Here is a 22,848-nt window from a genome sequence, read left to right as displayed (position 1 = left end):
TTTTTTCCACCTTCTATCTACGCAGTATTAAAAACAGATACCGTAGTCCTTTGTATTTTTTTTTTTTATTGATTACTGACAACAGCTCCAGTAGACACATTTAGTCTTCTGATATTCTATAGCATGTAGTCCTTAGTACTTTAAGAAGTGCTACACTTTAGCTATGCACATTTTAGGATTTATCTGTATAGTATTTTCTTCAAAAACGCTGCAGGGAAATATTGGCTTTATGTAAATTGTCTTATCTTAATCTAAATGTCCAGTTACATTATTTGTAACCCATGCAGGGGGGACAATATTGAGTGCTGTTGTTACAAGGTGGTGAAACTGCATCTTGCATGTGTTGCAATTTTGATTGAAAAAATGTTCATACTCTGACCTGCTAAGAAAGTGATTCATAGGAAAGAAGGTTTTGATATGATCATAGAGAATATGAGAAAACAGACAAAAGCATCAGTAAAAACACGGTTTATTCAGTTACTGGAAAATTTGAGTGAAAGAGGACATTAATGATGTTAGTGCAAAGGGAGGGGTTCAGGTAACTAAATTATCTGATGCAGCTGACAGGTTGATTGCAAATAGAGTTAAAAGAGCAAAAAGGGGAGTGAAAGAGAATAAAAAGGGAAGGAAAATGGAGCAGCAGAAAGTGGTAGAACAGAGGATGGGAGATATATCCAAGCCTGTGAACAACATCAAGACCAAATCTCACTCTTTTGATCTTTTACTGGGTGGGGCTAGATATCTGTCAGCAACACAAACAAAGATTGATTAACACATGTAAAGTTCTATCAATCAAATGCAGAGAGGAAATTAGCTCTTAAAGCTATTATTTAGAGTCAATACAGGAGCGAGGAGGCTGAGAAGGAGAGACACAGGTGGAAACGGTGGACAGGAAAGCAAATGTCACAAAGAGAAAAAGCAGTATGACAGATAAACATCAAAGGAGTTACAGATGAAATTAGATGTGTTTTTTGGCCTTGAAAATATGGCATTTTGTGTACTTTAAAAAATGTATATATATCCTTTTAAATGTCCTGTAGCATTTAGGTGTAGTATCAAACATGATAATATATATATATATTAGGGGTGTGAAATAATTTATAGGATTTCTTTGCACTTCTAACATAAAATTGTTTTTGTCATGAATATTAGCAAGGAACATTTTTAAAAGCTCGGTAAGCAAATATTTAATCATATTAAGTAGTCCATAAAGTTATTAAAACAAAATATGATGGTTAAAGTCTGTTGTTTTAAGACTGTGACACAGGATTTACCTTTAAAGTTTCTAACAACCCTAAACATAAAACTATGAATGCTTTAGATCACATTAACATGTTAGAAAGACCTATTCAAAGCATAGACTTATATCCAACTGAGAATATGTGGCAAATTTAAAAGTTAAGCTACGACCAGTTAAAAGCTCAAAGAGACAAACCCTTTAGGAATTACAGCTTTATATCACTAACATATAGTCAGTTAAATAAAAAAATGAAATATTAGATAATAATATAGACAGAATTTTCCAAAATGTTATTTACAAAACATTCTTAAAACCATTCATAATGTTCCTGACCATGTATAATTATGCAATTGTTGAAAATCCCAATTAAATACGATAAGTTTTAGTTTAGAACTAGAGAAAAAACAGCTCAAAATGTAAGAATGTATTTAAAGCACTAGAAATGCAAACAAGAAACCATTTACTTGTTTTATTTTAATCATTCCCAACTTGACCTTAAATTGACAGTATGCTTGTGTTTGTTTATTTATGTAGAAAAACTAAGAGAATATTTAGTAAATATAAGCTGAACACAACTCTTTAATGCGTCAGCAGTAACTCACATCTGAGATGAATAAGACATGTGAGGAGAGAAAAAAATCTAATGTCTCATCTTCTGAAAGGGCATGTGGTTTTTTTAGCAGTTCAGTATAATTAAACCATTCGGGAATAAAAGCTTCAGCAGATTTATAATTTAGCTGGTGACGGAGGTGGAGGCGGGGTCAAGAGTACAATGCAGGCATGAGTTATCTCTTCTTCAGGGCACTGAAAATATCTCATTGTTCAGGTCAGCCATAGTACGGTAGTTGTCAATGAATAAATTTAGAAGTGGGCGTACAAACACTGACACAGACCAAGAGACAAACCACAGGGGTTTTTCCTGACTGAGAGCAGAGCACGCTGCCAAATTCATAGTGTGGGCACAAGTGGGCTGTAAGAAGTCTGACATTTTTATGCTTTTTACAAAAGGAAAAGAGATGCAGTAGATTTACTGTCATAGTACTGTCATAATATAAGGTTTTTTTTTTGTAATCTTTGTGGCTTTGACTGAAAAATATCATACAGAATTAGAAGTTTCTAACCTCGGATTTGGATAACCTGTTTTTCTGCATAAGTTTCTAACTCGTCTTACCTTTCCTCCATTCCCTCTTTCTGTGGTAGGCGGATGCTGCCACCAGCTTCCTGCGTGCTGCTCGTTCAGGGAACCTGGATAAGGCCCTGGATCACATCAAGAACGGGATTAACATCAACACTGCTAATCAGGTAAGATTTCTTATGCTAATTTGGATACACCTGTGAAAAGATCTCAGCATCAGTGGGAGTGAGTTTACATTAAACAGGCCAGCAGATTACATGTTACAATGGATTAAAAGACTTAATTAGTTTTTACAGGGAGCTAAAAAAAAATAATGCCTAAAACTCATAAAACGTTTATTATTGTTGTAGTTAAATCAAAATATTGTTTTTTAATCACCTCTGTATAAACCTTGAGATTGTTAACTTTAGATTCTCTGCAGAAAGAACCAACTACCGGTACTGTAATCTTGACTAGCCAATCCAATAACAAAGTCAAAAAATGACTGAAACTGTTGTAATCTATGAAGAGTTGCGAAACATTAATAAAACACAGCATGTGCAAGCAGCATATTAAGGCAGGACTGGTTTGTTTCTTGAGTTATTAATTATTCACATGCTAAGATTCAACCAGATCAGGGTCAACATTTTAGCACTTTCTAAGTTCTTGTCCAGAGGGAGAAGGTAAAAGTTTTTCCTGGTTGCACTTGATCGTTTGACTTGCTGTTCTTCAGAGCAACATCTTGTATCAGGAGTCTTTTGCACCCTTGTTGAGGATAATTTTATGTGATAAATCCCAAAAAGGGTGATGGTAAAACATTTACAAACACATGCTCATTATGCATGTACATCTTACTTACTAACAACTTGAAGGAACAAATGACCCCCGAATTATTTTTTTCTTTGAAATACAATGAAATGTATAGAGTTGTCTTCTTGTCCTGAACATTATCTTCACAATTTATGGCACATTTGTTTGAAATATAGCATTTTTGTCTAAATCTATATGTGCCCCTCCCTCATGTTTACCAAGTGTAATGCATTTGAATTTTCAACCAGTACTGGTACTGGCTCAAAACCTATGAAACTGGCTCTGTCTCGCACTGTAAATGCACCAGTAGCAAGCTGGAGTCAGGACTTTGAGGTTGCAATCTTTATGTAAATTTTCGGATTAACTATGTATTAGCTATGTAAATATACTTTTTTTATATATATAATTTATGTACTTTAACAGACCACATCCAGCCCTTAACTGCTTCACTTTCCCAGTGAATGAGGTCCACAAGGCCTTTAAGTGTTTTTTTTTTTTTTCAAATACTAGATGTGGGCATAACAAGGCTGTGGTATGAGCTCTTTAAAAATGCATTTAAATCATACTTTAAATAGTTTTAAATATACTGTATGCATTGGAAGATAAATGTAAAACATAGACTACTGCAAAGTTTGAAAAAAAAAACGTACTTACCTTCAGTCATTTTCAGGTCTATAAATAAGAAATAAATCAAATTATTTTATTTATATAGTGCTCATTTACATAAAATATTATCTCATTGAAGTTTACAGTCAGTACATACAAATCATACAGACAGATAGTCCAACTGTATGGTACTATTATACGCAAACCTAGCAGACTGCATCAAGCCATTGACTTGTTAAATCACTCCTGCTGGACGAGTATGTAGGTAGTAGACGGTCGCTAGCTGTGTCTGAATGTCCGCCCTAATCACTATATGAGGCACTATATAGTGATGACGCCATTTTAGATGAGTGTGCGAAAGTCTAGTGGATGAGAAAGTAGTGGACTCGAAATTTCCCACGATGCACCTTGAAAAGTAGTGATCATCATAGTGATCACGCCATTTTAGATGAGTGTGCGAAAGTCTAGTGGATGAGAAAGTAGTGGACTCGAAATTTCCCTCAGTGTATCTTGAAAAGTAGTGATTATCCATGGTCACTAGATGAGCAGATATATCCCAGAATGCTTTGAGCGAAGACCTCTTCTCGCAAAGCATTATGGGATTTTTTTGTTACAGCGGCCTGCTGTCTCGACAAATAACAAAGATGGAAAAGAAATAATCATCTGTTTGAACTGTCAGTTGACTGAGTTCACTATAAAGTTCACTAGTCGCCGCTCTATATGGTAATTGAGGGATTTAGGGGTTAGGGAGGAAGTTTGGACACCATACAAAACTCACGCTATATAGTGGCAGTAGGAAGGAAAACAGAATCAGTCTCAGTGTGAATGGCCCTACATAATTTTGTATGTATAGTAAATCACGTCAGTTTGTATGGTAATGATTAATAAATGTTAAATAAAAGTGTTCCTGGTTGGATTAAAAATCTTTTGAATATCTTGCCAGTGCAGAGCCCTGTTTAAGCCTGTTTTCTGAATGTTTGCAGGCCTCTTCAGTCCAAAACAACTAATCATTCCAATTAACAATTAACTTTTATCCATGATATCTGTTTAAGATGAGTATTTAATTCTTGTAGGGGGACTTTATTGTTCATGTTGACAACTCTGAGACAGAGGTGCAAAAGAACTGTGTAATGTAATTAAAAAAATATATTTTTAAGTGTATAATTTTATTTTGGCCCGAACACTTAACCCTGTGGTACTCCACAGGTTTACTCCAGGTTTCAAGATTATTAATTTCTTCTACAAACAGGAATCTGTTGGACGGACAAGATTTAATCCATCCTAGCACAGTTCACTAGATCCCTAGATTCCAGTCTTCTAGGATAATATTAAGATTTACTTTATAAAAAGCAGCACTGAAATCTAACAGAGCAACAGACACTAATCCACTTTTTGAGGCAGCGATCATATCATTAGTGACTTTCACCAGTTCTGTTTCAGTGCCGAGATCAGCTGTTAAACCTGGATGAAACTCTTCACAAAGAACACCGTGATGTAAATGTTCACTCTTAATTAGTAAGAGCTTTCTTGAGAGTTTTAGATAAGAATGAAAGGTCAGATATAGGTCTAGAATTCATCAAGTCATCTTGATCAAGGCAGGGTTTCTTTAGTACAGGTTGATTTAAAGCTACCTTAAAAACCTGAGGTACATTTCTCTGTACTAGATATAGATTAGGCATATCTAAAATTGGGGTGGAAAGCAAAGAAAAAACTTCCTTTAAGATGTTCTTTAAGATCCTTCACTTGTTTGAGGAGCATATTTTATTCCATTTGTTCATGGGTTCGATCTGTTACTGTAGGTTTCTAAATTGTACATTTTGAAGCCAGCCAAGGATGATAAAAATATTGGTTCTAATTTAGCTAAAGAAGATAAATAAAAAGAACTCAGCAACTTCTTTACATCATTCTTGATATTTTTCGGTCTGAGCAATGAACAGTGTATTTTTTTAGAAGAACAATCTTTTGAAAATTTAGATAAGCAGGTTTTCCTTCATAGTAATTTTCAAGTATAGTAGTTATGCAGCAAACCATCCTTATACTTCCAATCATAGGAGTTAATCTCTCATCTAGGTTTAACTTAATATTTTGTTTTCCTTGTGGTTTTATATTGCTTTCTTGTCTTCTCCTTTGCCTGCTCTTGTTGCTTTGAACTCATTTTTATATCCAGTCCAGTTGTGATTTACTACACTCTGCCTCAGGTTGCTGATTAACAATCCTAGCCAGCCTAGCTGTCCAGTCCATATGATTTGTATTCTGTATGTTATAAAGCATTTTTAGCTTTTCACCTGTTTTGCAGGTGGGCGGGAAATTATGACACTGAAAACAAACATTTTGCATCAAACAAAGGCTTTTCTTTTCCCATTATTCATTTATTAATTAACTTGTGAAGTATTTCATAAAATGTTGATCTTTACAGAATCAACAGTGATTGATGCTGGTAGAATCTTCTTAGCAACAGGCACATTTTAATAAATAGAGAAAGAATTTTTTTTTTAATTAAGATTATAATAACATCCAGGAGGTTCATGTTTAAGGACTGCTAAAGGTATTTTTTTTTTTTTTATGTAAAGTAGAATCTGGGTTATGGTCAATGCACATTAAAAACAACAGCACAACAAAGTTAAAGTTGACCCACTAACACTAATGCACCCATGAAAGGCTCTACACTTACACTTACACGTACATCCCCACACAGCCTTCCAACTATATACATAATGGATTCTATTGCAAAACATTCCTCCTTATAAAAAACAATAAAACCCTTTAAAATCAAATCTATTTTAAATGACACATGTTATTGTAGGGGAGGCAGGAGAGGCACAGGGGCTGATTGAGCTTATCCACCGCTTTAATTAGTTATGAATAAAATATCAAATAATCCTCCGTCAACTTATCTGTTAGGTTGTTATTATTTTGTCTCGTAGGATAACAATTTCTAAATGTAACTGCAACATTTTGGAAGCATAAGTTATTCCTTTACTTTAAAGGCCACCATCGCCATGAACTGTAAGCCTGGGTCAAAGTTTGTTGCATAAACATTTCTTTCATTTGTGATGATCTGATATTTCCACAACAACGATTTGGAGAATGTTCTCTTATATTTTTGCTGAATTAATAGAAAGAACAGCTTTACTGTGTGACATCTTTTTATGCACCACATCATGTACATATATTTAAGAGCATTGCATGATCTAAGTAAAGACGTTTTCCAGCTCATGCAGATCAGACTGTACATTTTACTGGAACTTTGCCTTGCAGAATTGGAAAAATTGAATAAAATCAGAGCCTTGAAAGACTATTAAAGATTCATGTTTCCCAGAAACTACTTATTCTCTGTCTAAAATGCATGAATTATTGATATATAAGATTACGGGTCCATAAATGTTTTGTTTCACCTTTTATTCTTTTAAATCTTTCTAAATTAAGATAATGAACTACTAAAATATGCATTACACCTCCTGGATTTCAAGCTCATAGTCAAAATAACTGCTTGTCCAAAATGTTGTTGAAATATTATTGATGAGACCTAAGTCAGACTGAACTTCTATATCTTGCTCTCAAGTTAGTTCTGTGTTGAAATGTAAAAAGTGCCATATCTTTTTTGAGCTGTAGCAGCAGGTCTAAATGCAGAAGGAAATACTTAGCTTTCATCCAAATACAATTAAGCTGCGTATATCTGAGCCATAAAATCTCTGGCAAACATAGAATGACTGCCAAATAACAATTACAGGATATAAAAATAATCCATGTTGATTTGTTTTTCTTCCTGTCGTCTCTTTAACTGACATGCTAATAAACTTTCATTCATTTTTTTATGATGTAATGTCTGTAATAATTAGTTCGCATTTCATGATAGGGAACGTATAAAAAGTACCTTAAAGAAACTCTCTCTATATATATTCTCCACAACCCTAATCCTATTGTAATCTAGAATCATATATATATATATATATATATATATATATATATATATATATATATATATATATATATATATATATATATATATAGTGTATTCATTTTTATTCTCTCCTGCTGTGTGTGGAAGAATTTTTACTTCCAGCTCAGAAAAGGGAAGGTGTTGTATTTTTATTTGAGATTAATGTGGTTCTGTGTTCTTGTATATCCACAAACCTGTGGTCTATTTTTAGGACTCATCTTTTCTCTCTCTGTCCTTGTGCCTCAGTCTTCTCTACAATTTGTTAGGGTATCTAACTGACTTCACTTTGACCCTGGATGTAGATTAAAAAAAAAAAATCCATGTCATTTTAAAGCTTTTCTATTTGGGCTGTGTAAGACTGAGGTGAACTGGATAATTTTACTCCTGGAAAAAGTAATGCCTGTTTTCCTCTTGTAAAAACCCAATCTATCTATAGAATGATGGACATTGGAAAAGGTCCTTTACTCAAACCCTTCTTGGGCTGTAGAGCAGCAAATCTTTCTGCCCCAAATTTGAAGCTAATGTTGCCTCCTTAACAACTGGAATAACACTTCTTTGCTGCAGATTAGTACTGGTAAATAAAAAAATCCAAGAAATCTTTCTTTAACAGTTTTGCGGCTTCTATATCCTATGGAATCAGCAGCAGCGTAGTTGTGTTTATCTTTTTCTGTTATATAGCTGCCCTATTCTGGACATAACAGACATCAAGATATATATAGATGAGGTTTATAATATTTTAAATATTATTACCAGATTTTTCTCACTTGGTGTCTATATTTGTAACTGCAGAGTTAATTGGTTCATTCCACAAAAGCTAACCAAGTACAGTCTGTTAAAATACTGTACCAGAACTTTAACGAAGGATATAGTTTATCCTCTGCAGGTGTAGTAACTAAAGCATTTATAGTCTTTATGATTATTCATCTAACATTGTTGGAGGATAACAACCATTCTAACAACTTGGAGGATATGTATCCCTCTGCGCTTTAAACATTTCTATATGGTGTTTTCTAAAATACAGCAGGTTTTGCTGCTGTAGAAAGGTTCAGACTAACAGGTGTGTATATTTAGATGATTTGAAAAGTAAAATGTTAAGTTTGGTTTTAGTGGAGAAGTCACACATATGGCTCCACACTTACTTCTGAAACCTCTGGTGGGAAGGTGGGATAATAGAGGGTGTAACTGTGAGGGCAACACAGCTTGATTCCCATTACTGTGTGCAGGTTTTACACAGGGAGCTTCCCACTGTAGTGACACTGCAGTACAATGAAAAGCTTGTGAACAGTGTGGGTCACAATGACCCCTTGTGGACAGATCGGTTACAGCAAGCTGGCTTCAGTCTTTGCATCAATAATTCAGGATGCTGCCAAACACATAAAACGATAGGAAGATTAAAAATGTCTAGCCAAGAGCTGTGTTTAAAACAGCAAATAGTAAAAGCATACTGAAAATCACTTTATGCCTTCTTCCTTGGATTAACTGAGATAATTTTACATTTTTTTATGACTTCTTTCACTTGTAACTTTTGTCTCTGTTTTCTCCAAAGAATGGTCTTAACGGGTTACACCTGGCCTCTAAAGAGGGTCATGTCAAAATGGTTTTGGAGCTGCTACACGCTGGAATTGAGCTGGAAGCGACAACGAAGGTAACTCTGCCTCTTTTCATGACTAAGGCCTTAAGACTAAATCTGATCAACAGAACTGGATGATGCCCCTGGATGCTGGTTATTTATCCTACTGTCTTCTTAACAATATATATACCTGGTACTTAGAGATTCACTTCCATACAGAAAGCCCATATTCTTATGTTCAGGTATCACAGAATATATGCCAGATTAAATAATACTAGTTATACTTCAGCGATAGTATCTACTGTAGGTGTTACTTTATTGTATGTCTTGTACCATATCTGTTGGTTGTGTTTTTCTTTTTACATCTCTTTGCAGGTGATGATGCAGACTGAAGATGTTTTATCGTTATCTCCCTTTTATCTCCTCTTTCTTTCATATTTTCTCCTTTTTTTCAGTTTTTCCTTAAAAAAAACAATATTAAAACAAATATGTGTCTTTTATATATATACATATATAATGTGTGTGTGTATATATAATGTGTGTGTGTATATATATAATGTGTATATATATATATATTTATATTATATTATGTAGCTTTAGATAATGGTATTTAGTGCCTCCCCAGAGATCACAGTAATGTTGAAGGCAAAAATGTAAATTTAATTACACCTGTTTCATAAGCTGGTGTTATAGTGTTGAATGTGGATATCTAGGCCATTGGGCTGCCATAATTGTCTTCTCATTCTCTCTCATTTTCTTTTTCTGACCTGCCATGTTTTTTTTTCTCTTTGTGTGTGACCTCTAGAAAGGGAACACTGCTCTCCATATCGCGGCTCTGGCAGGGCAGGAGAAAGTGGTGGCTGAGCTCGTCAACTATGGTGCCAACGTTAATGCCCAGTCACATGTGAGTCTCCTGAAGCTGAGACTCTAAAAATAGTAGCTTCTGTATAGGCTTGTTTCTTTTTTTTTTTTTTTTTTTTTTCTTAATTGGATACAAATGTACTAAGTTCATTCTTGTTTGGATATTTAAATAATATGTCCTGCCTTTATGTGTATAATTGCTGTGCCAAATGTGTCACTAAAATGTTTATTCTAACAATCTTGATTAACATAGAGAGCTGTCTGCAAGTCTCTGTGTTTATTACGAGGTGTTTTAATTTCCTAAACAGAAAGGCTTCAGTCCACTCTACATGGCTGCACAGGAGAACCATTTAGAAGTGGTCAAGTTTCTGCTTGAAAACGGTGCAAATCAGAGTCTCCCAACTGAGGTATGTTTGTACCTGATTCTCACAGTACTATTAATTTGTGCTCAAATTTTGAAGCAGAAAGACATTATTACATGTTTTTGTGTTCTATGAAAAAAAAATAATAATCTTCTTACTAATTTTAAGCTAATCCAAAATATGATAATGCTATTTCTACCATTACAGTTTATCTATTTTTTATTAAATTATTATTTTTTTTTCAATTTATAGATATAGAGTAATTCTGGGCATGTTCTCCCTGAGCATGCATGGGTTCTCTCCGGGTACTCCGGCTTCCTCCCACTGTCCAAAAACATTAATGTTAGGTCAATTGGCTTCTCTAAGGTCCCCTTAGAGAAGCCAATTGTACGTGAATGGTTATTTGTCCTGTTTATCTCTCTGTTGCCCTGTGATGGACTGGTGACCTGTCCAGGGTTTACCCCGCCTCTCGCCTGTAGACAGCTGGGAGTAAGCGTGTCAGCAAATGGATGGATGGATGGAGTAACAGCTTATTCAATTGTTTCATGGGATATTATTTGATCATGTAATTTATAATTTAAAGGGTACATTGAATGATGTAATAATATATCAAATACATAAATAATAGATGTAAATTTTAAAAAGATATTAAGGATATATTTATTTATTTCATTGGATATTCACATTTATTAATTTAATGATATTTTTTGATGATTTCTTTCTTGACCCTCCATGCAACTTTTGGGTTTACTTCAGGAGGCCTCTGAAATGTATCTTGCAGTTTTTCGCTTTTTTGCCCCATGACTCACTGAAAGGGTTTTGACCCCTAATAGACAGTTAGTAGCTTTTAGCTAGTGTTTAAGTTTGTCTCATGCATTTTAACAGATCAACCACAGATTTATACATTAGTAGCCCATTAAAATTAGCAGAACTTTTAAAGATGTGGTAAAAAATGTATTAGCTGCGGATAAAGTACAAAAAATGCTGTAGTTTTCTTTAAATAAACAACATAGTACCATGACAAACTGATGCAAATCTGAATAGATTGATTATTTACATGAAGGACTCCCCCCCCCTTCCTCTGAAGACACAGCAGCTCCAATTTATATCTATGTTCAATCAAGCCCAAAGTCTGTTTAGATCTAATATTTTATTTAGAAACAATTCACACAGATGTATTTGTTTAGATTATACTGCAGTAAAGTCAAATTCTCTTCAACAATAAAAACTGTTTAAGAAACACATAACATTTATTCATTGCCTTTGCAAAAAATGTAATGGCATCATCAGCTCAATCAGTTTCTTTATATTGAAAACAGACACAGAAACATCCAACCAAGAATATTGTATTTTTACAGGCATCTAAAGAGAACGCTTCGAGTTAATTATAACAAACACTCCATGAATTGATGTTTTACTTTTACCAGAGAGAGATAGTGCCAACCACAGAAGCTCTGAGTCAGGATTCCTTTCAGTGAGAAAGAAAAACAGAAAGCACCTCTAAGAGATAACGTGCAAAATGTATATTTTTCTTCTGTCAACATTCTGGAATGGTTTTGCCTTGCATTACAATTTTTCATATTTGTTTCGCTCCTTGTTTTACAAGTAATTGTCCAACAATAAGTTAATTCTTATACAATATTTTAGCACATTATGAAAGAATTATGATGAACGACTCATATGAAAGCTCAAATGCTTCTCTTTTACAACCTGATGGGTCAAAGACCAGTGATATAAAAAACAATGTAGTTCACCCCATTTTACTGGGTGAACTACATTGTTTACTCATCTTCTTTTTTTAGATTTTAATAGCATCGCAGTAGAAGATGTTAAGACCTCAATCATCTATCTTTTCTTTGTTTTTTCTTTACCTCTTCTCCTCCGTTTTGTTTCCCATCACTCAGGATGGCTTTACACCTCTAGCAGTGGCCCTTCAGCAGGGCCATGAAAACGTTGTGGCGCTGCTCATCAATTATGGCACAAAAGGGAAGGTCCGCCTCCCGGCCCTTCACATAGCTGCACGGAACGATGACACTCGCACGGCTGCTGTCCTTCTACAAAACGACCCAAACCCTGATGTACTTAGCAAGGTTTGAACCACTCAGATGATGTCTGCTTTGTTAAGAAAATACACAAAAATTAAAGGACCAAAAAAAAAATGATGGAGAAAGTAATGGATATCATGTTAATTTCAATTTCTTTTTCCGTTCAGACTGGCTTCACCCCGCTGCATATTGCAGCTCACTATGAAAACATGAGTGTAGCTCAGCTGCTGCTGAACAGAGGAGCAAATGTAAACTTCACCCCAAAGGTTAGTGTTTCTCCAGCTGGATGTATTAAACAATGCATCAGGAGCATTATTGTTTCTGTATCTGCCATGGAACAACAAAGTAATGGTGTCTGAGCAAACATTCATATATAATTATACAACAGACTTCCCTCATCTCTTGTACTCAACTGTAGATTGAAATAAACACTCTCTTCCTTCCACCACTTCCAACACAGAAATGATACATAATTAGGTATTCACACATAAAAACAAGATAACAAAAATATTTATTTTACAGTACTTTCAGCTTTTTTTCCAATTCATTCGTTAGCATACATAAAAATTATTATTTTTTTTAATTCTTAAAGCAAATCTGAGCTTGCAATTGCATGATCTCTGATGGAAAATCTTAGCTTATGTCAAACTTATTTTTACTATATATAAAAGAAAATATTGGTTTGCTATAGCATTATGTTTTTCACAAATTGTTCATGTTATGTTATTTTTTCCAATAATCTTTGCTTTACAGTATATGCTATCAGCGCAAGCCAAATTTTGTTTTGTTTACAATCATCACTGATGTAAACACTGGTGTCACTGCTTCTGTCTCCTTGAACCCCAGTCGGCCTCAGCAGATGGCCGCTCACACTGAGCCTGGTTCTGCTGGAGGTTTCTTCCTGTTAAAAGGGAGTTTTTCCTCTCCACTGTCGCTACAAGCATGCTTAGTGTGAGGGATTGCATTTGAGTCAATGAGTCAATGCAATCAATTGGTTTTCCTTAGATAGAAAACTTTGTATCAATTTGACTGTATGATCTGTAAAGTGTCTTGAGATGACATGTGTTGTGAATTTGGTGCTATATGAATAAACTGAATTGAATTGATGTTAACTTTTTGACTTTTACCTGTAGTTTTATGAGAAGAGATTAATCTTAAACATTTTTGTAAAAACAAGTCATGTATTTGACATCAAATTAATTAGGAATACATTTGAAAGTAGCCTTATCTTGAAACTGCAGGCTGTTAATTTGAGATACAATAATAACGTTTTCCTTTAGTGATTTATTGTAGTTTTTTTTTCTTTTCAATTTTTTTTCAAAATTGTTTTTGTTATGAAAAATGTCCAAACAATCGAATGAAAATTTATCCAAAAAAAAAAAAAGTATGCATTTTCATCATCTTAGATTTAAAAATCTTTGTCCCCGGTGTGTACACGTTGTATTTTTCTACCTGGAGTGTAGAAGTTGTAGAAAGAAAATTATAAAGCAGAGGCTCCACCTGTTCCTTACTTCTTACTAAATAAAAAAAAAGATAATTATTGATATCTCATTGTATTGTAATACTATTTATTATTATAATTTAATTATTTTCCAAACCATTTATATTTACTAAATATATATTGAAAAATGTTTATGTGTAAACATTTTACATTTCTCAGATAAGTTCTTTTTGATGGTATGCAAACTTTTAGAAAGATATAATATCTTAGGTTTTAATCCCATGCTTTGCCAAAAATCCAATATTGCTAAAAACACAGCTCCAATGAATAATCAGGACTATTTAATACATATTATTTCTTGACAATAAGTAATTTTCTATCTGATCAAATATGGGTTAGTGTTTTACCACAAATTCACTGTTGTTACTCACCATTTCTACTTAACAATACTATGTTTGGGTTTCATTTAATTCAATTCAGTTTGTTTATATAGCACCAATTCACACCACACATCATCTCAAGGCGCTTTACAGATACAGTTTAACCAGATTATACAATCAGATGGATTCAAAGTTTTCTGTCTAAGGAAAACCAGCTGATTGCATCGACTCATTTACTCTTCAGCGATGCCTAACACCATGGTTGTAGGTTGTTTCGTACCATTATTAAGGTTCGGAACTTACCATAAGTATTGAAAAAAACAAATTTTCAGAATGCAGTCACACGCTAGGGTTTGCTGAAAAGGGAATAATGTCTAGTAAACTGATTATCCTTAATAGAGAAATGAAGCCAGGCTTTTTCCACATTTCCAGGAGAAAAGTTTATATGAAGTTATTATTTTCTGCTGACTTTCTTTCTGGCTGTGACAAAACATGCAGCAACCTACAATATATGATTCATCTGTTCTCCAGAATGGAATCACACCTCTCCATATAGCCTCCAGGAGGGGCAATGTGATGATGGTCAGATTACTGTTGGACAGGGGAGCTCAGATCGATGCCAAAACAAAGGTAAAGTACATTTGAGCCGCAGTCTAATTGAATTTTTGCAGGAGCTCATTGATGTGTGAAACTGTTCCATATATAGTTGTGCTATATTTTCATACTGATTCACACTGTTGTTTTACTCTTTTCTATTTATCTCGGACTTCTACCAACTGTTTACAGGATGAGCTGACTCCTCTTCACTGTGCAGCCCGGAATGGTCACGTTCGCATTATTGAAATCCTCCTGGAACACGGTGCTCCCATCCAGGCTAAAACTAAAGTAATGTCATTGTTACTGTCTCTCCTGTCTGCAAATAAAGCTTTTAATAGTGAAGCAATCAGACAGTAAAAACATTAGAAATCTTTCACTCAAGAGTAAATATGAAATTAGCAGTTAGTGATTATAAGCCTCTAATGCCTAATGATTTATAAATAGCCTCGTTCATAAAACAGTTTCTTTCCAAACCTGCAAAGACAAGCTGCCTTTGAACTCCCTCTGGCCGTTCATAAATCACAAGATGGCGATGTGCTGCACAGCGGTGAGCCTTCAGTAATGGCGCCAGCAGTGCACTATGTATATATTTTGAGTCAGAAGTTTTCCACTACTGTTTATTTCATAACGGTAATGTGTATACGTTGGTATCAAGCATATGCTTTGAATTTAAATGATTTATTTCACAGTCTTACTCTTTTTGACAGGAAAATAAGTTCTGGGTTTTGTTTATGCAGGTCACACCTCACTATATCACTTCCCCAACCCTCAGCTCTGACTTCCTATTATACAAGTTAGTGGGCGAAGGTCTGTGACTATAGGCTTGGTGGGTTAGGAGCATTAGAGCGGAAGTCAGGCATCTAAATCTCTCACCCTAAAGGCTTAGAGACTGAAAAAAGGGGCCTTTATCACACCTTGAAGAGCTTTTTGAAAGAAACTAATAAAAATATTCAGAATATACTGCTAACTTATTTAGGGATATTTCCTTAGGTTTTATGATTTTGAGATGATAGGTAAAACAATTTCAGGAAAAAACATTTTTTTTAAATCTTTGCTGTTCTTCAGAAGAAATGTTTTTGTTATAATTAGTAGTCCTACATTTAGGACACCATTATTCTGCCATTTTTGTAAATATAATATGGTTTTCTGGTTATACTCCTTTCTTTCTTCTATAGAATGGTCTGTCCCCAATTCACATGGCAGCTCAGGGGGATCACATGGACTGTGTCAGGCAGCTACTGCAATACAACGCTGAGATTGATGATATCACATTGGACCATCTAACCCCACTTCATGTAGCAGCCCACTGTGGTCACCATCGAATGGCCAAAGTTCTACTGGACAAAGGAGCCAAAGCTAACGCTCGTGCTCTGGTGAGTTACTAGTTTGTTTACTTTGGATGGTACAAGGTTTACTTAACTCGGCTAGGAAATTCCCCCAAAAAGTAAAAAAAAACGATCCACTGGACTTTGTTTCCAAGTTTGAAGACGTTTCGCTTCCCATCCAGGAAGCTTTTTCAATTAAAAATTGAATTCATTTTGAATTAAGAGTCCAGTGGATTGTTTATTAACTTTTTTTATTCGGAATGGCTATGACCTGGATGACTAAAAATTTTCACCAGCACTTGGCTAGGAAAGTTTTTTTTTCCTGCTCAAAGTTTTTAGATGTTTAATTTGTCTTTATGAAGCAGTTTTTATTTCCAATAGTTCAAAACAAGTCTTGAACCTTTTCTCCTTTGCCTGCAGAATGGCTTCACACCTCTTCATATCGCTTGCAAGAAGAACCACATGAGATCAATGGACCTGCTGTTAAAGCACTCTGCTTCTTTGGAAGCTGTCACAGAGGTGAGATAATCTGCTCAAGTAGCATCATAGCAGTGCTATCTGTACAGTAGCTTTTATACCATTATTTTTAATTTATAGTTTTTTAACTCTAATTGCTGCTAAGAAACTGGAAGATTGTATTACATATATTTTTGTGGGCGACTGCACTGTTTATAGTTCTGCCTTAGACCTACATTTCCATTAGTGAGGAAATAGCTGGAGGAGTATAGCTAATGCATTATTCATGCAAGAAATTGTCACTATCTAGCCTATATTTTTTTTCCTAATACACTGTTTAAACTAATTAATAAGAATAATACTTGTTGAAATGCTTCGTGTTTGAATGACCTTTTGTTTCCCTTTGTTTTTACGTTTGCAGTCTGGTCTCACCCCTCTCCATGTAGCAGCATTCATGGGCCATCTAAACATAGTAAAGAACCTGCTCCAAAGAGGGGCTTCACCTAATGCTTCCAATGTGGTAAGAAACTAAGAGGTTTAAAACTTATTTAATGCTTAGTGTCACAACTTATGGTTACCTTTAACCTTCATGTAAGATATTCTTGATATTGTTTCTGGTAGTTTTGACTTTAATAGTATTTTCATGCATAAAAAAATAAATTTGTTGTAGCTGATGTGATTTATTTTGACTATATTTTTTTATTATATTGAGTGAACTATCCAATTATTTATTTTTTTCAAGATCATTTATTTATTTGAGCCAAAGGGGTAACTGTGGTGCAAAAATAAGCAGCTCTCATGTTACAGTTGGTTTCATCATTCAGCTGAACACTGTCAATACACTGACACAACTTGGCCCATGGGTTAGAAAAGATATAAAGGGTGTATGGCGTTGGTTTACAACTAATCATTTCAAAGCAGAGCACTGAAACTGTAAGTCCAGAATTGAAGGTGGACTGCAAATACATAAATGAGCAGAGATGAGATGACATCAGCACACAAACCACAGGAAAAGACAAAACGCTTTGAAAAGAGAAATTCAATCCATCCATCCATCCATCTATCCATCCATCCATCCATCCATCCATCCATCCATCCATCCATCCATCCATCCATCCATCCATCCATCCCCCTGAACAGCTCACCATCATCATTTCTCACAGGGCAGAGAAATGATACATTTGTGGAAAATTAAAACAGCAATGTACATAATCCTTCTACATGTATAAATGTGCTGAAAACTAAATCTAAACATGAATTACACTAAATCTCTCTGAGCATCTTGTTTAAATCTTTACTGTTTGTCCTATATGAGGATGGTCTCCCCCTAGTGGTCCAGAGTGCTTATGTAATGCTTTGCTAGTTTGAACCTTTTCTAATCTTGCTACTTTCAGCATTTTACTTATGCAGGTATCTGTAAAGATTCTCAGTCATCCAGGTCATGGTCATGCTTAAAAGGTTCAGTTCAGCATCTCATCCAAGAGGTGTCTTCAGTTCTTTTAGAAACCTCTTGGATGAGAGGCTAAACATCTTTTAGAAAACTTTATGTCCAGTTGCTGAAACAGAACCTTGCTTGGCCTGTGCATTGGTTATTTGTCTAAGTCTACTATTAGTATTGGTTTGTTTCATTTTTGGGTTTGTCAGTCAAAATTTTGAGTTTGTTTAACTTTTTTTTTGTTGCTGCCCATTTATGTATTTGCAGTACCTTTTTACATCTTGTCCACCAAGACAAGATGGACAAGTTTGGTGGAAAAAAAAAATGGCAACAGAACAGCCTGTTCTGGTGATTGGTGTTTTCAGCTTGAAATGAGTTAACCCAATATTGAAACAATTTGACCTCTCATGCAATAAGATGAGGAAATAGAAAGAAATTGAAACTTCCTTGTTATCTGAAACTGATAATGATGCCGATATTGTATTATTTTATCAAGACGAAACAGAGCACTGATATTTTTTTTGTAGATGGAAGGTGATATATTTTGGAGATTACATATATAATATTATTAAAATTTAAGAAATAGATTTATTCTCAAAACAATGACTTAATAAACCCATTAGCACTTTTAAGTGAACTTAAAAGCTTGTTATACAGTATAAGGATGATAAGATCACCAAGCTACTGTTACAGTAAAGCAAAGCTATTTTTTCTGTCTCAGGTTAAAATTCTCATCATTTTTCTTTTTTTTGGGCTGTAGTAAATATGCAAAAACTCGAACAGAGACTTTGTTATGCATGGCAGTAGACATTTATTAACACTGATACTGACTATTTAGACGCCAGTCAACCTTTTTCGCCATATTTGCTGCTGATATTTTTCAGATGATACTTTTGGCATATTGAGGCTAAATCTTGAATAGTTGAAGAAAAAAAGCATATCATTCAAATGAGACATCTGAAATATAAAGCGTATAAATATCTGAAAATTTCAAAGGGATATTGTGTTGGAACCATTTTAATTAATTAATAGATCTCAATTTTCTTAACTGACTAGCATACGCTGGCTGCCATTATGAATTATTGAGGTCTAATCTTATGAACTGAGTACTTCTACAAAGCTCTAATAAAATAATCTTTGTATTTCTTATGCTTCAGAAAGTGGAGACACCCCTCCATATGGCCTCCAGAGCAGGACACTGTGAAGTGGCTCAGTTCCTACTACAGAATGCAGCACAAGTTGATGCAAAGGCAAAAGTACGAGCATCAAAATTAACTTTCTTTCACATTTTTTTTTATCAAGTTTCACTTTGAAGCTCCTCAGCAAAACTTCAGTTCAAGTTCAAGTATTGCAGCATTCGTTTTACTCCCCCCTACAGGATGACCAGACACCACTACACTGTGCGGCTCGTATGGGCCACAAGGAATTGGTCAAGCTGCTCCTGGAGCACAAGGCTAACCCTGACTCGGCAACGACTGCTGGTCACACGCCCTTACACATCGCTGCACGGGAGGGACATATCCACACCATACGGATATTATTGGATGCAGGAGCGCAACAAGTCAAGATGACAAAGGTAGAGTAGGTTATACAATCAATGTATCACGTGTTGCAATGTCAAATTCAGAAATAAACATGTCACATGTTTTGTTTCCCTCTATGTGGAGCAGAAAGGTTTCACTCCTCTACATGTAGCTTCTAAGTATGGAAAAGTGGATGTAGCGGAACTTCTTCTAGAAAGAGGTGCAAACCCAAATGCAGCAGGGAAAGTGAGTTGTTGCTTTACTTGTCTACTTGAATTATCAGACCTAAGAACTTCAGCTTTTCGGGGAAAAAATTTAGCTTTACAAGCTTATTGCCATAGTATGTGTACCATACGTTTCTGTGTGATTTTTGTGTTTTTACGTCTCTGGGTTTTTATATGTTTACATGTGTACATATATGTGTGGTTGACAGAATGGTCTGACACCCCTTCATGTGGCCGTGCATCACAACAACCTGGATGTTGTTAAACTTCTGGTCAGCAAGGGAGGATCTGCACACAGCACTGCCCGAGTAAGATGTTTACTGATGAATGTGTACATTCTCGCACAAGCCCTTTGACTTTAGAGAAACTCTTGCACCTGTCCTCATACTTGCTAATGCTCCTTCACAACAACTTTTATGATCTTTTTTATGTGTAAATTGCCTTTGGACTTGGATCAAAAGAGTAAAGCCTGTGCTGACATGTGTGCCATTGTTTATCTCTCCAGAATGGTTACACTCCTCTGCACATAGCTGCCAAGCAGAACCAGATGGAGGTGGCCAGTGTTCTGCTTCAGAATGGAGCATCCCCAAATGCAGAGTCCCTCCAAGGCATCACGCCCTTACACCTGGCCGCACAGGAGGGGCGGCCTGATATGGTGGCTCTGCTTATCTCCAAACAAGCAAATGTAAACCTAGGAAACAAGGTACATTGGAATGACATTAAATGTCTTGCATTGTTCTTGGAGAGCCATAATTAACTGCACTGTTAAGCATACAAAAGAAATCGCTCAGGGTAACAGGCTAAACTGAATTGTTTAATGCGTGTTGGTTCTTTTTTGTTGTTGCATTTCAGAATGGGCTGACTCCCCTGCATCTTGTAGCTCAGGAGGGTCATGTAGGCATCGCAGACACTTTGGTCAAACAGGGCGCGTCGGTCTATGCAGCTTCACGGGTAAATTCACATCCATGAAACAAGTGCATGGATTAACAGGATAAGTTAGATCTGCTAAAATGACCTGAATATAGAGACTGACTTCCACATCAGAGTGTAGAGTAATTAGCTCATTTAAACAGTATAATTATTTCATGTATGCAGAGGTCAGAAATGAGGAGAGGAATTTGAGATGAATGAAACTTCCTTAAAAGGCACATTGTTGTTCATAGTTAGATGAGCTAGAAAAAAATTATACCAGCCCTAGCAAAAGTTAAGAAGGGTTTAATAAGTAAAAAAGTCAATAATCTTCTTATTTGTTATGTTCTGGAAAAGATTTTTATTAATCTTCTTTTTTTCATAACACATAATAAAAATGATTTATTTAAATTGATAATCTATTGCAGTGACTAGACAATATTAATTCAATAGAATTATACTTTGTGCACAGATAATCCTTTAACATTGGCTTTAACTTGGGTGAAAAGCATTAAGACATTCTATTCTTGGAAAACCCTTCTGTGTTACATATATCAAAATACATTTTCAATTCAAAAACCAATAAGGTTTCTTCAATTTAAAATTGAAGAAACCTTATTTGGTTTTATTTTTTTCACAGCCAGTGATGGAAAATTAGAAACTTAGAAAAGTAAATATTTAAAATGGAAAACCTATGAAAAGCTTTTATGGCACTGCTACAAGTTTCCAATGAGGAATCTATTTAGGCTGCTTAAAAAATATATACTGGTATCTATATACCGGTATATATTTTATTAAGGAATTCTGATATGTTTAAATGTTTTAGACTTACAACAATCTGTAAAGTCATAACTGTGCATTGAGCTATTATCAAGAGCACTGTCTTTCCCCCTTAGATGGGATATACTCCCATACATGTGGCCTGCCACTACGGCAACATAAAGATGGTGAAGTTTCTTCTGCAGCAGCAGGCTCAAGTGAATGCCAAAACAAGGGTAAGCTATTTCCTTATTATGAGCTGAGAGCTTTTTTTTCGTTACTCCTCTCTGAATTAGCAACTTCTGTTTTTATTCCTACAGACGGGCTACACCCCTCTGCACCAGGCGGCTCAACAGGGCCACACAGATATTGTCACCCTGTTACTAAAACATGGAGCCCTCCCCAATGAAATCACATCAGTAAGAAATTCACAGATCAATGTTGTTTGTTACTAGTGTGCTTATCTTTACTTTAAATAGCTTTAAAAATCATACCTGATACCTATTCTTGACAGTCTAAACATCAGCTTTTCTTTTTTAAATGAGCTCACCATTACAGGCGATTTAATCCGAAAGATCTAGGACAACTTTTTTAGAATATAAGAACAAAGCCAACATTAGTTTAGTCATGGTAATATGTCTTGATGATTTCTTTTTGTGTCAAAACATTGTCATTTGGTTACAGGATTAAAAGAATTAAAATGCAGGTTGTGTGACAGAAATCCGAAACCTCTCTCCCTCTCTCTCCCTCTCCCTCTCTCTCCATACATATATATATATATATATATATATATATGAAAAAATGTATCGGTTTAACCATGATTAATTGATTATTTAAATAATCGTCAACAAATTTAGTAATCGATAAATCGTTAACTGGAGTATTGAGATATTAAAACGTGCATTTAGCTGAGAAAGCAACTCAGTTGAAGCAATAATTCTATTAAAATTGTTAAAAAAAATTTGAAACATTTTGCATAAAAAAAAAAAAAAAAAATCAGTCAATATTCTCCATACAGAACCCTTCAAGAGGAAACATTTTTGTTCCACCTGGTTTAATTTCGTTTAAAAATAAAAATCTTCTTTATGGAATGTTTCACTATCCGATTATTGATTGATCCTTCCAAAGTATTATCAACAGATTAATCGATTTGCAAATTAATCATTAGTTGCAGCCCTTGGATGGATGGATGGATGGATGGATGGATGGATGGATGGATGGATGGATGGATGGATGGATGGATGGATGGAT

The 22,848-nt window shown here is 35.0% G+C and overlaps 1 protein-coding gene across 1 annotated transcript in view; it reads left to right on the top strand.

Annotated features, from left to right (window-relative positions):
* The window catches only part of ank1 (ankyrin 1), a 97,068-nt gene that overhangs the window by 37,039 nt on the left and 37,181 nt on the right, over positions 1-22,848 (top strand). Inside the window, exons 2-20 of the mRNA XM_015384617.1 lie at positions 2,441-2,542; positions 9,257-9,355; positions 10,086-10,184; positions 10,450-10,548; positions 12,408-12,593; positions 12,716-12,814; positions 14,901-14,999; positions 15,156-15,254; positions 16,142-16,339; positions 16,712-16,810; positions 17,169-17,267; positions 19,340-19,438; positions 19,561-19,758; positions 19,853-19,951; positions 20,139-20,237; positions 20,435-20,632; positions 20,782-20,880; positions 21,735-21,833; positions 21,918-22,016. Coding sequence (XP_015240103.1) covers positions 2,441-2,542; positions 9,257-9,355; positions 10,086-10,184; positions 10,450-10,548; positions 12,408-12,593; positions 12,716-12,814; positions 14,901-14,999; positions 15,156-15,254; positions 16,142-16,339; positions 16,712-16,810; positions 17,169-17,267; positions 19,340-19,438; positions 19,561-19,758; positions 19,853-19,951; positions 20,139-20,237; positions 20,435-20,632; positions 20,782-20,880; positions 21,735-21,833; positions 21,918-22,016 — 2,268 coding nt within the window. The remainder of the gene's footprint in view (positions 1-2,440; positions 2,543-9,256; positions 9,356-10,085; positions 10,185-10,449; positions 10,549-12,407; positions 12,594-12,715; positions 12,815-14,900; positions 15,000-15,155; positions 15,255-16,141; positions 16,340-16,711; positions 16,811-17,168; positions 17,268-19,339; positions 19,439-19,560; positions 19,759-19,852; positions 19,952-20,138; positions 20,238-20,434; positions 20,633-20,781; positions 20,881-21,734; positions 21,834-21,917; positions 22,017-22,848) is intronic.

This window comes from Cyprinodon variegatus, unplaced genomic scaffold (genome assembly GCF_000732505.1).
Source record: "Cyprinodon variegatus isolate N-32 unplaced genomic scaffold, C_variegatus-1.0 Scaffold318, whole genome shotgun sequence".
Lineage (NCBI taxonomy): Eukaryota > Metazoa > Chordata > Actinopteri > Cyprinodontiformes > Cyprinodontidae > Cyprinodon > Cyprinodon variegatus.
This window is presented reverse-complemented; position numbering and strand designations above follow the sequence as displayed.